Source organism: Chroicocephalus ridibundus, chromosome 2 (genome assembly GCF_963924245.1).
Source record: "Chroicocephalus ridibundus chromosome 2, bChrRid1.1, whole genome shotgun sequence".
Lineage (NCBI taxonomy): Eukaryota > Metazoa > Chordata > Aves > Charadriiformes > Laridae > Chroicocephalus > Chroicocephalus ridibundus.
The window spans coordinates 117,169,555-117,182,035 of record NC_086285.1 but is presented as its reverse complement, the minus strand read 5'-3'; the positions used below and the strand labels follow the sequence as shown (position 1 = coordinate 117,182,035).

At 45.7% G+C, this 12,481-nt stretch overlaps 1 protein-coding gene across 1 annotated transcript in view; it reads right to left on the bottom strand.

Moving 5' to 3' along the window:
- The window catches only part of COLEC12 (collectin subfamily member 12), a 106,747-nt gene extending 95,946 nt beyond the window's left edge, over positions 1–10,801 (bottom strand). Inside the window, exon 1 of the mRNA XM_063326665.1 lies at positions 10,556–10,801. Coding sequence (XP_063182735.1) covers positions 10,556–10,562 — 7 coding nt within the window. The 5' untranslated portion in view covers positions 10,563–10,801. The remainder of the gene's footprint in view (positions 1–10,555) is intronic.
- Positions 10,802–12,481: the final 1,680 nt, after the last annotated feature.

Below are 12,481 nucleotides of genomic sequence, written 5' to 3'. Positions count from 1 at the left end.
AGACGTTGCCTGAAGCAGCAAAGGAGTCTGTGAAATGCATCGTTTTGCAGAACACCATCCTTTACTCAGACAGTAGTTTTGACAAAACAGCTCAAAACTCATATTCTTCACCAGGTAACACATATTTTGTTCAGTTCCAGAGGTGTTGCTGTCCATATCTTAAGCTAGACCCCCAATTCAGAGGTGCATTTAAGAAATGGATGAACCAGTGGACACTCCTTAGGCAAAACAAACACATCCTGGTTTTGAAGGCAGAAAGAATCCTTTAAAAAAAACAAACCCAACAAACCCTCACAATTGTACCAAGTGTTATCTAATGACAAGGTCACCTGACAAAACATGACAAATAATGAACCATAAACAGTCGACAACCAAACTTCTCATCCCAGCAGTGAACGACTCAGGAAAAAAATCTTCCCCTCTTGCACAAAAGATAAAGGCTGCACACAAAAAAGATATCAGCTCCAGAGCCCTTAGCTTCCTGCCCTTTCCTGCTATCGGGGACGTAACACAATCGCCTCCTTTGTTTCTCCGGAGCGTAACCTGGCTTATCCGATCCATATCTGATGTATGCAGCCAGGATGTGTTTTAATGCTGCGGCTTCATCCTACGCCACATCTCTAAGACCTTCCTCCCAGGCTGCCAGCCTCTTGCCTAGTCGTTTGGTGTTTCACGCTTAGCCCAAAGGCACTGCCCTCTGGCCACGCATTTGTAAGCATATTTTTGTTTCTCTGGATTTTTTTATATTTGCAACATACATATATGTTTTATATCCATATATTGTATATATGCTATATATGTTTATATATGCATTTATATACTTTATATATATATATACACACACACATATTTGCAACGCTGTGTGCTGTGCTTGCTAGGGATGATCATTTTTTTCAAGCTTTTAATATTTTCTAATTATTCATTAATCTAATTTTGAAGAGCGCTTGTGGCATTTGAAACAAAGAAGTGGAGATGGGCAAGGACAGTTTTGTCAACAGGTGACCTGGCTCCCTGCTCATTAAAATCTAAAACGTCAGATAAAACCTTTTTTAATACCGGTGAGCTGATCTAGCAACAGGCAGTGATGTATTTTAGAATTCTATTAAAATTATTTAACAGACTAAGCTCAGCTGTCTTTCAGTCACAACTGCCACTAGGTCCTATGCTCAAATCATGCGCAAATACAATATTTTACAACATTAATTGTAATGTAACAAGTTTGAGGAAAATAAAGATGGGAAGAATGAATGAATAAAACAAAGTTAGACTAAATGTTCAGAAATGAATAGCACTGCATCCCTTGGAAAAAAGAGACTAGGACGGGTTGAAAGTCCTACTTCAAAAGAAATCTGTGCTTGAAATATTAAAAATGAGTCTGACAAACAACCCTGTATGTTTAAGTCCTGAGGCAAAGCCGTGTGCCCCAGGCTGCTCCTCCCAGGCCTTTCGGGCAGTATTGCGCTCACCGGAGGTGGCAGAAACTCAGACCTCAGCTCTCTGTTCCAGTGCTGAAAATATGAAAGTTTTGTCACAAGTTTTGCAAAAATCTTAAAACTTCATGGTATCTTTGAATCAGGGAAATACAAGGAAACCAAAGTTTTCATTGAAAAGGGAACAGCTTTTCTAGAGAAAACTATGAAAATGTGATCTGTGATGAATTACAGAGGTTAAGAAAATACACACCAAGTAGGAAAACAAATAGTAAGGAAACCTCCAGCACGTTTTTGTGCCTTATGCTTTTAAAGGCAGTATCAGAAATCAGAGTGGAAGAAATTCATGAATTTTGAGCACTGGTGGCTGATACAACAAAAGGAAATTTTGCATTTTTACATCAGCGGTGCCCATACAGTTAAGTCGGGCTGCAACTGGTGCAAGAGGGTTTTATTTGATGTCGTGAAAGCCGTAAGTTAGAAATATTTTACTTTAGTTTAGTTTAAATCCAACCCTTCTCAGTTACAAAGAGGACTGGAATGAATGCAATATTTCTGTTACATACATATGCATTTATATATAGGCAAGGCTTATTTTCCTGGTTGAAAAATATGAATGGCATACTTCTCCTTGAAGCAGACAATAAAGCAGAACCCGTTGTTATGTCCCAGCCAGAAGAATTAACTCTTTAGTGCTGGAAAGACCAGCCGTAATTTAGTTATAAACTGGTCTGCTGAGCTCTCAGCTGTGAGCTGAAAGAGAGGGAATCTAAGACTAAGAGGAAGAAACATGAAAAGCTAGTTAAAATGTGATCTCTTATTCCACTGGCTTCTACTGAGCTCTGGCAGAAGGAAGGTCCATAAAAAAGGTGAACTTTGGGCAGAACAGAAACACATGTGAGCAACCAATTGTATTTAACCGTGTAGGGGAAGGACCACCGGAGATCTCCTGTTTCATCAGGTTTACAACAGTCTCCTTGGAGGCTACAACAGATTGTCACATGGAGCTTACAGCAGACCACTAAAAATGAGTGGCTAGCTGTAGCGGAGCAGCAGTACCTCAAATATTTTAGAGAGTCAGTACAAAGCAAGAGCTCTGGTCCAAAAAAAAAAAAAAAAAAAAAGGCTTTGAGATATTTTGGCAATGCCCACACCCCACCAAGTACCAATGCCAAATTCTGCTTGCCCTCCAGTTATAAATTATTGCTGCAACACCTCTAATAAATACACAGTTGTAGAGTTAAATAAGTTCCAGTACAATGCTTCAAGGGAGTGGAAATTATAAAAAGGCAGTTCAGCTGGGGATTAACACAGCGAACAGAGGGAATTCATTTAATCTAAAACAAATTAGACTCTCATTTGATTAATTTGCTAGAGGCAAAGCAAAAATCTGTGGAGTAGAACTGTGTAATTTCTAGTTCTTGTTCTTAAATCTTAAATAAATTAATCATGGACCACTTATGAGTCACTCAGAGGTCAAGTAAGAAAAAGCTGGCCTGGAGCCAAGAAGGATGCCAAATCTGCCCCGGGACTATACAGGGCCTACAAGCACTGCACCGCTCGGCCCCTCGGCTGGAACAGCACCAGCTCTGAGGAGCCTTTGGTGCAAGGTGATTTTAGCGAAATTGTTTCCATTTTTCTCCCCTTCCTTTTGGGGGTGTCATTGTTGGCATACGGAAGGTGTTACAGAAGGCGGCTAATGTACACGTCCAGCTGTCACCTTTTAGCAGGGCACCCCGCTCAGCCATCTAAACATAGTTAACTAATGAAGCAAACTAGACCTCAGAACCATTAGAGATGTTGGGTTGTATGGTGGCTGCAGAAGCGTGGTATCCAATCATCTCCAGAACTTCCGTGTGCAGTCAACAAGGGTTTAAAGTCTTTGTTTGAAGTCTTGAATTAAGAGAAGACACCAATATTCTACACTGCATTTCAAAATCTGGGGAAATCTATTTCAGCAAAGAATGAGGCATCTGTGCTGAAAATTGTCAAGCCAAGTTTCAGCTCAGATTTTAGAAGTTCCTTTATAATCTCCCTGAAAACTCAATTTACAGTACATTAGAACTTACCCCTAAATACCACGCTGGGAACTCAGGACTGTAAGACTAATTTGTAGCAACAATGACATCCAGTGTAAGAGTTTCCTTTAAAATAAATCCCTCTCTCATAGTTAGGGCCCTGCCTTTCCCACTGACTTAATGGGAACTATATAGTTATATCCCAGTGCAACTCTGTAAAATTCATTTTAATATCATCAAGAACAGATTTTTTTCATACCATTTTGGAAAGAAGCTATGCCCATTAGTTGAAAATTATGATATTCCTCTCTTTAACCCATAAAACAGCATGGATGCTGCTTTACCCTGCTCAGAACTGTGTAACAAGTGCATCTCCTTCCCGAGGGACCGCTTGCAGTGTCAAAAAGCTACTTCTGCCTGCTCTCTCCATCTCAGCCCTCTCACAGAAAGGCAAAACTTGTCTACTTGTGAGGTTTCTGTAATATTAACAACCATTCAGACAGATGAGAACAGTGAACACCAATATCTTTCTCATATCGCATTTCAAAAGCTTTTTGAGCAGTCACCAGATTTATATGCATTTCTGGTCACCATTAACCGGGTGTACATTCAAAGTGCTGACCTAGAGGTGAAACTGAGCCAGCAGAAGCACAGCAAGCAGCTGCAGCCTTCAGATGCTGATGACTTCATCAGTCTAATTGGTTTCCACTGGTTTTCATAGCTTTTTATTCTGGACAGTCTCCTGCTTGTGCTAATGGGCTGCTTGTTCCTCTCTCTCTCTACAGATGCTTCGTTCCACTTGTCCTCTCTCTCCTCCTGCCTTTCTCCACTACTTTTTCCTTATAGCCCCTTTTCATATTCCAGTCTTTCTCTCTGCTTCTATTTTGATAGGCTCTCCCTCAAAAAAACCTACCCCACGCTTAAAACCCTTCCCTATTGACGAGGTCCCAAGCCAACACATCATGCTCACAATGTCACTGCTGTTGGCTGTGTGTGCGTTGTGGCCATATTTTCCACCCTCTCCTTTGTCCGAGTCGTCACGCAGTAAACTCCTTCGGACGGGGATTACACAGATTCTGCGGTTGCAGAGTACCTGGTCTTTAGCGGAGCCATGGCAGAGGTTCAGCTGAGGCAGTCCTAGAAGACAGCCCACCTCCCTGCATCCCAAAGCATCCTTTGGAATGTCGTTTGAGCCTAGATTCTGGCAACGAGACTGAGGCTTTTCCCCACCTCTGTCCTTCAGGCTGCTGATCTGGGAATTTATCTGCTTTCAGTATCACAAGACCAGAGATCCTTTCTTGACGCATAACCTAAGACTTGGATTGTGTCTCTCGTCACCTAACACATCCATAAAAGAAACAAACCAAAGAATCATGACAAAGGGGTGCATTCTAATATTCTGGTCTTGATCTACTCCCCCACTGCTATGCCCGAAAGATGGGCGAGCCCACATTAAGAATGCAAAAAAAAAAAAAGACACAAGATTAAGAAATGCAGAGGTATAAGAACGATTGCTCTAGTTTTACTTTTTAGGCACAAAATGAAGCCAGTAAACGGGGGTGTTTCTTGAACAAAACCTAAGTGCCACAGAGCATTGCTGCAGTACTGGGGTCAGGACCAGCTGCATGGTGCGGAGGGTCGACCTTAGAAGTTAAAAGTTTAAATCATATCGTATTTCAGTGTAATGATTTAAGAGCAAACAGATCTGTTCTCATTAGTGCACTGAAAAATTGTGCCTCCCTGTCTGTATGTTAGAGGAGGCAATTAACAACAACATTAAAATGGCATACACATTCCTAACGACGCACGTCTCTATTACCTCCCATAACTCATTCACTTTGTTCCCCAGCGACGTCCCAGTCTTCACCTCAAATTTATGCACCAAAAGGGACTGCAGTTTTGGTGGAAACAGTCAAGCTGCAAAGACAATTCATCTTAGATCGCTCCCTCACTCGTAGAGACCACGCTCACATTATTAGGAGGATCGGGTTCACTTTCAGTGTCTGGTAAAAAGCGTCTTTATTTTGCTTTCCAAGGGGGAGGGCTGGAAAGCGGGAATCTCTGTTCTGACACACAGAACCTCAGGAAAAGGAACGTTTTGTGAAGCTGAAGATAACTGGGCACGCATCCTTCGCAGCACTGAACTGCTTTCATCCTTGACATTTCTTCCAGCTCTCTCTTTATTTTACTCTGATTTTGCTCTGCCTGCAAGGCCTGATCAGCTCGCGCTCTCTCTCTGCAAGATTACCTTTCCCTCCTTATCCTAGCAGGCAAAGGTGTTTGAAGCCCTGGGCACAATGGTCTTTGAGTGAGTATCTAAGCAAACCGTTCAGTGGTTGCGACAAAAAAGGGCTCTGTTCAGCTCTCAGCTGCAGAAAACCCAGTCTAGAATAAATTTATGTTATCCAAAGTAGGAGAAGAAAGAGCCGCAAGAGATTTTTAAACAACTCCCTTCTTCACAGGGGTAGGCTCGCTGGTGCTATTCTTAGTCCTATGTGGCTGGGAAAAGTAGAATATTGAAAGCAAAGACGAACAATCACAACTTCTTACACAAAATACTCCTGTCATAGATAGCTTATACGCTAATTCTTCCCAATATCCATTGCAGTTGTACAGTAATATTTGTATCTGTGCAATACTAGATTTCTCGTGTATTTTCACAGCTTCTAACACTCTGCTTTCCTCTGTATCGTTAATAAGAATATCCTTTGACACATGCACGCATGATCGTCTTTCTCATCCATCTGTTTAAAATCCTCTGTGCTACCAACCGATTCAGGATACACGCCGACTGTATAGTAGCATTGCTGGGGATTTGTTCTGCGTTGTATCACACATTTATTGTAAGTGCTCGTGCCTTTGAACTTCTGCGGTGGGGTCCTGTGACATGTCCAACACACACCACTCAGAGCTCCTGCATATGTTTCATGTTTATGTCACTGTATTCATATAAGCTCTGTTATAACTGGACTACGTAAAGGTTACTGGGTCACTCCACGTCTAATCCTTGGTTTTCAGATGCTTTCGGGCTTCTGCAAAATGCTCTGGACTGGATTTGTTTGAAATTTGCAGTTTGAAGTTTCTATCCAGGGAAGACCTATTTGCAGATGACTATCATCTGTTTGATTTTGTGCACATGAAGACTAGAGAGCGCGATACGCATTTCTCCAGTATTAGAAAATTAGATCGTTTACTCCTTTATTCTTTAAAAATAGCGGTGGCATCAAAACAGAGAGAAAGACGAAATCTGTCAAGAAGTTAGACATCATATAAATAGATTATTTATTTTAGGACTTTTCAATGCAGCCAAAAAAGAGCAACTGAGTTTGCAATGCACACTCAGCTTTTGCAAATGCAGGCTTTACCTGCTGATTACATCCAGGCTCCAAGTTAAAGCAGAGAAGGGATGAAATCAGCGATCTGTGTGATACGTCACTAATTGTCTGTTTAAGTGCGCACCGTTTAAGGCGACCTTGAAGTAAACGGAACTGGCATGTCCTGTGAAAGCTCAATGTACTGAAAACTCTGTGCACGAAGCACGTAGAGCTGCCTTTGAGGCAAACTGGTCCACGCTAAGAAAGCTGGGCCTACAAACTAGACCATTCCCGTGGCCGTGCCGGTTTCACTGATTTCAGTGGAGCACAACCACGGACGAACCCGTCCCACGACTTCACTCTGCGCATCTTCTTTATTAAATGAGAGGAACTGCACAGGACACTGTTTGGTCACATTCCAGCTCTCAAGCACAAGGCACCAGACATGTCTCCTCCAGCACCAGCGCTACACAAGTGGTACACAGCGAGGTGCCTGCGACGGCAGAAAGGAAGGAGGAGGAGGAGGAGGAGGAGAAGCAGTGTAAAGAAGCAGCTGAACTACCTTGGGTATCGTAATTAAGAGCTCCTCTGTCATCCTGGAGCAACAGTTCCAAAATGACCACCTTGACTTTGCCATTGCCTGATTTTGGGCATTAGTATTAAGTCATTATCCAAACAATATCCACATTTCAGACAAAAATACGTATCACCAGAACCTCCATGACAGTAGTGATTACAGATACAGTTTAAAATAATAATTACAAAAGATATTGCAGATATATAGAAAGAAATTCTCAGTTTTAACAACGCTTGTCCCTGTCTTAAATTAGGGACAATGTTTTTGAACATGTGGTGGTGGTTGACTATGAGGAAGCTGTTTTCACTTGTTTCCTGGGCAACAAAGACTGTTTCATACCCCAATAAATAACTACAACTTAGAAGTATCATTTGATAAAGATACATCTGACCCTAAAGCAGTCAAGACCCTTTATAAATCACATGAATTATTACTAAAAAATATCACAAAGTTTGTGAGCTCAGTGTAGTTTCCTGGAAATAAAACTGCCAGCATATTAAACATAAACTTCAATTTGTTTTACTGATTTAAAACATAACACATTACGAATACCAGAAATGGAAACTATAATTTATTCCTTACAGATATTTAGTGATGTAACTATTTAGATATTCCTCCACTCTCCAGAGATGGTAGATACAGAGACAGCTGCAATCAACAGATCATTTTGTTGTTATTGAGAAAAATGTGCAGCTACACTGAGTTCTAAAGTCCTACAATTATCACCACCATCAAGTTTAAAGAGAAAATATGAAAAAGCAAGTCTGTACCCAGAAAAGGAAAATGGAGTCAAGGTTTGGTTTGGCTGTCTAACTTCCGTAACACTGGGAATGGCACTTGACATGATGATTTGTTTAAAGTCTCTTCACTTGCTTATAGCACAGTCATTTAAGGGTTCTTCTTTGCATGTTTTATTACCGATTTCTGTAACTCTGCAGGGGAAAGAAATAGGATGGCTGTGATTGCTCTGAGGGAAAGGGAAGGGTAAGGACTAGCAACCAGAGTGAAGCATCTCCCTCTTGTTCAAGTGTGGGGCACCAACATGTGCTCCCAGCGGGAGTAACATCTTCTCTCCAAATGCCACTTCTACGCTTTGCAAAGAAGAGCGATGGAGGCAGAACGCAAGGAGATACAAGTCACAGTATACCTGGCCACGTCCTATACCCACTTAAAACTACAGAAAACGCACACTGGCTTCAGTGGGTTCAAAATCTGGTTCCTACTGTCAGGCATCACATTATGCGGCTGCCCAAAAATGTTATTGCTGTCCTCAGTCCTTTGCGTCCCACCTCCCCCCAAAACCAGCGCAGCCTCAGCCCCAACAAAAATAGAGCGTAATGCTTTCATGATAACAGGCACGGCTTTATATTACTGGATTTCCATTGTTTCAGTTTGTTCCTGCCATTACACTTCTGCTGATAATGACAAGCTGATGACAAAGCTTTTGGCACGAGCAGCCTATAAATAAAGAACATTGTAAATACATTATTTTTAATATGTTGCATGGCCCTGTAGAGACACCATGTCACAGTGCCAAAAGTATCTTAAATAGTGTGTGTGGGCTTGCAAAAACAAACCCCCCCAAAAAGCTTCTCCTCCCTTCAGGCAGCTACTCTGGCAAGTGAATAAATAATCACATCATTTGGTGTCCTAGACTCTGGAAACTAAGTGTAACTATCATCGTGTTTACTGGCCTTCTGGCATCTGGAATCAAACTCTGCAATCCAAGCACAGGCACACTGGTGCCCAAAAGCAATTTTCTTGTGTGTATATGGTTTTTTCCTTCCCACCCTTTAAGTTTATTTTTGCCTCCAAAGAAAAACTAGGTTCAACTCTCACAAACTCACAACTACTTCCTAAACTTTTCATAATGCCCTTTGATGTCTTCATTGTAACTATTCCCCAGCATGTAAAGTCTCTGCCTTTTGCTGTAAGGCTATCAATTTTCATAAACAGAAGGCTTTCTTGCAGCCCCCCCAATACATCTTTACTAGGTTATAGTGTAGCAATTTGGCAATCTGCTTTTTTATTTGATTTTAAAAGTGTATTATCTAATACCTCTGTCACAACTTTGTAGGGCTGGGTCAACCGGTGTAAGTGGCACGACTCACCCATTTAAAACAAAAAGAGAGGGAGGGTGGGGAAAAAAGAGAGAAAAAGGAAAAGAAACAAAGTTTCAGCTTTAGCAGATGCAAAGCAACGACCAAATATTTTCCAGTCGGTGGATGTTGAGGAGAAATATGCCAAATACATTTCACAAGCCAGTTAAGCCTCTACTGGCACCTAATCACTGCCAGATGTTTAGAAGCAACACCAAGAACATCGCAAAACGCTGGCAAAAAATAAACAAGTTAGGGAGAAATAAAAAAAAAAAAAGTCGTCTTCTCGGGAGTCGGGGCGTGTGTGTGTAGACAAAAGTTGGGTGCCGAGAGAAAACGTGCCGGGGAGCGCACAAGTGATGGGCCACACGCACTGCCGGGGACACCCCGCTCCCTCCCCCGGTCCGGCACCGACCGACACAAGCCAAACCGAAGCGGCGGCGCAGAGCCCCGGGGTCGCGGTGAGTCCCGGACCCGCGCTCTGCCTCTCCCGCCGCTCCCCCCCCCCCCGCCCCGCCCTGCCGGTGTTCTGCCTGCACCCGGCTTGCCCTGCCTGCACCCTGCCCGCACGCTGCCCTGCCCGCACCCTGCCCAAAATCTCCCCTTGCTGCAGCCTGACCGCACGGTGCCCTGCCTGCACCCTGTCCTGCCCGCCGTCTGCTCCCTGCCTGCACCCTGCCTGTACTCTGCCTGCACCCTGTCCTGCCCGCCATCTGCTCCCTGCCTGCACCCTGCCTGTACTCTGCCTGCACCCTACAGATCCTGTCCTCATGCTGCTCCCTGCCTGCACCCTGTCCTGCCCGCCGTTTGCTCCCTGCCTGCACCCTGCCCGCACTCTACACATCCTGCCTGCACCCTGCCCGCACCCTACAGATCCCTGCCTGCACCCTGCCCGCCGTCTGCTCCCTGCCTGCACCCTGCCCGCACTCTACCCATCCTGCCTGCACCCTGCCCGTACTCTACACATCCTTGCCTGCACCCTGCCCGCCGTCTGCTCCCTGCCTGCGCCCTCTTCCCGCGATCCTGCCCGCACCCTGCCGATCCTGCCCGCCCCTGCCCGGTTCCCGGCGGCACACGTGTGCGGGCGGCGGAGCGGGCTCCCCGCTCCCGTCCCTACCTTTCATCTTGGCGCCGGGGCGGGTCACATAGGACGGGACAGGACGGGACGGGACGGGGCGCGGCGGGGGCTGCCGCCGGGAGCGGCGGGCGGGCGAGCGGGCGGCGCTCCCTGCCTACTGCCGGGCCATGCCGGGGGCCGGGCGCGCCCCCGCCGCTGCGCAGCCCCGGCCGCTGCCGCTGCCCCTGCCCCTGCCGCTGCCCCTGCCCCGGCCGCCGCTCGCCGTCGGTCCTAGTCCGCCGGCGGCACCGCGCTCTCGCCGCCAGCCCCGAGCGGCCCGGCCCGGCCCCGCCGAGCCGCGGCCCGGCCCCGCCTCCCTCCCTCCGCCCCGGGGAAGGGGCCGCGGCCGGGGCCGGGCGGCGGGGGAGGGCTCGGGGTCCCGCCGACGGCTGGGGCTGGAGGACGCGCAGGTCGCCCCGACGCGTCCCGTGGGGTTACCGGGGTGCGGGGGGGGGGGGGGGGATGGCCAGCAGGGTCTGGCCGTGGGGAGCAGCCCAGGGCGGGGGTCGCAGGGCACCCACCGGTGACCGGGGAGCTTGGGTCGGACATGATGCCGCGGACAGGGAGAACGGCCCTCTCCCCGCCCTCCCCACCCAGGGGTTTTTGGCTAAAGCCGTCGTCTTCGTGAGGGTCGCACGGCCCGGGCTGGCCACGGCAGCGTGCCTCACGCCAGAGGAGAGATCCCGGAGCTGTGGGTGCACGTACACCGGTTGGGAAGAGGCTGCGGGACGTGCAAAGTTCACCCTGGCACCAAACGAAGCGCCGTGAGTGGTCCCGTCAGATTCAATGGGATTGTGCGCAGTGCACGCACACAAGAATGTGTGTAAATATTTGTGGGATTAGGGATATACAGGCCAGTCGTCTTTTATTTCTCTAGTTCTGGATGTTGCCAGGAATAATGGATTGTTTCCAGGCTCCCGTTTTCATGAAAGGCATGCTTTAATTTTCTGCAAACCTACCCATTTTTATGCTAGTGAAGATGGTGATAAGTGTCTATGATACAGCTTCAACTATTAACGTCAGTGCTGAGGAAGCAGAACTGGTGCACTGGTGTGTTCTGGGAATGGACAAAGTAGTGGAGGCACCAGAGAGTCTTTCCCATCACAGAGAGGAGAGGAGATGCACAATTTTGCATTTGCAATTAGAGGTATTGCAGTCTTTTGGCTGTGGGGATCCCCAAAGCAATGTTTCTATGACATGTCTTTTCAGGGGGCCTATGGCTCCTGTAAGGACCATAGCGTACCAGAAAGGTCATAGTACAGTGTCACAGCATTAGTTTAACACCAGGTCAAAAAGCATTGAAAACTTATCGGGTACGATTTCACCTGAGCAAGGGACGGAGGATTAAATCCACAAAAAGTAACCCCTGTAGAGCAAAAATTAAAGAACAGATTTAGAAATCTGAATTCTCTCCGTTGGTCTGATGACTTGAGTTGACGTCTGCTTGAGTGCGTTTCGCTGACTCGGAGGCAATACCTTCAGTTTGGGATTGCCAAAAATACATGAATACCAGCTGCAGTAGCCATTTGCTGCTTTAAAGCAGGGCTCAGATATCAAAGAGACTTGACTCAGCTTTTAGTTTATGCTCTGGTAGTTGACTGGAATATCTATTTTTGATACAAGTCGTGAGTAAAACACTTAAATCTGAATACAGTCATCAGGTAATTACAGATGTCCTGTAGTGTTGGGATGGATTAGGACAACGGCTCTTGCTTATTGCTTTCTCCGTTGTGTGATTTATTTTGGATCCCAAGGTAACTTACAATTTTTGCTTTGAAGAATCAATATAATTCAGTTTCCCAAACTAAAAACTATCAAAACTCCGACCCAAAGCCCATGAGTATGTTTCCAAGAAAGAATCTTTCCATTAATTCTCATGCACTGGATGAAATCAATAACGAAGCTCCATTTCTGCAAAGGAAAAGT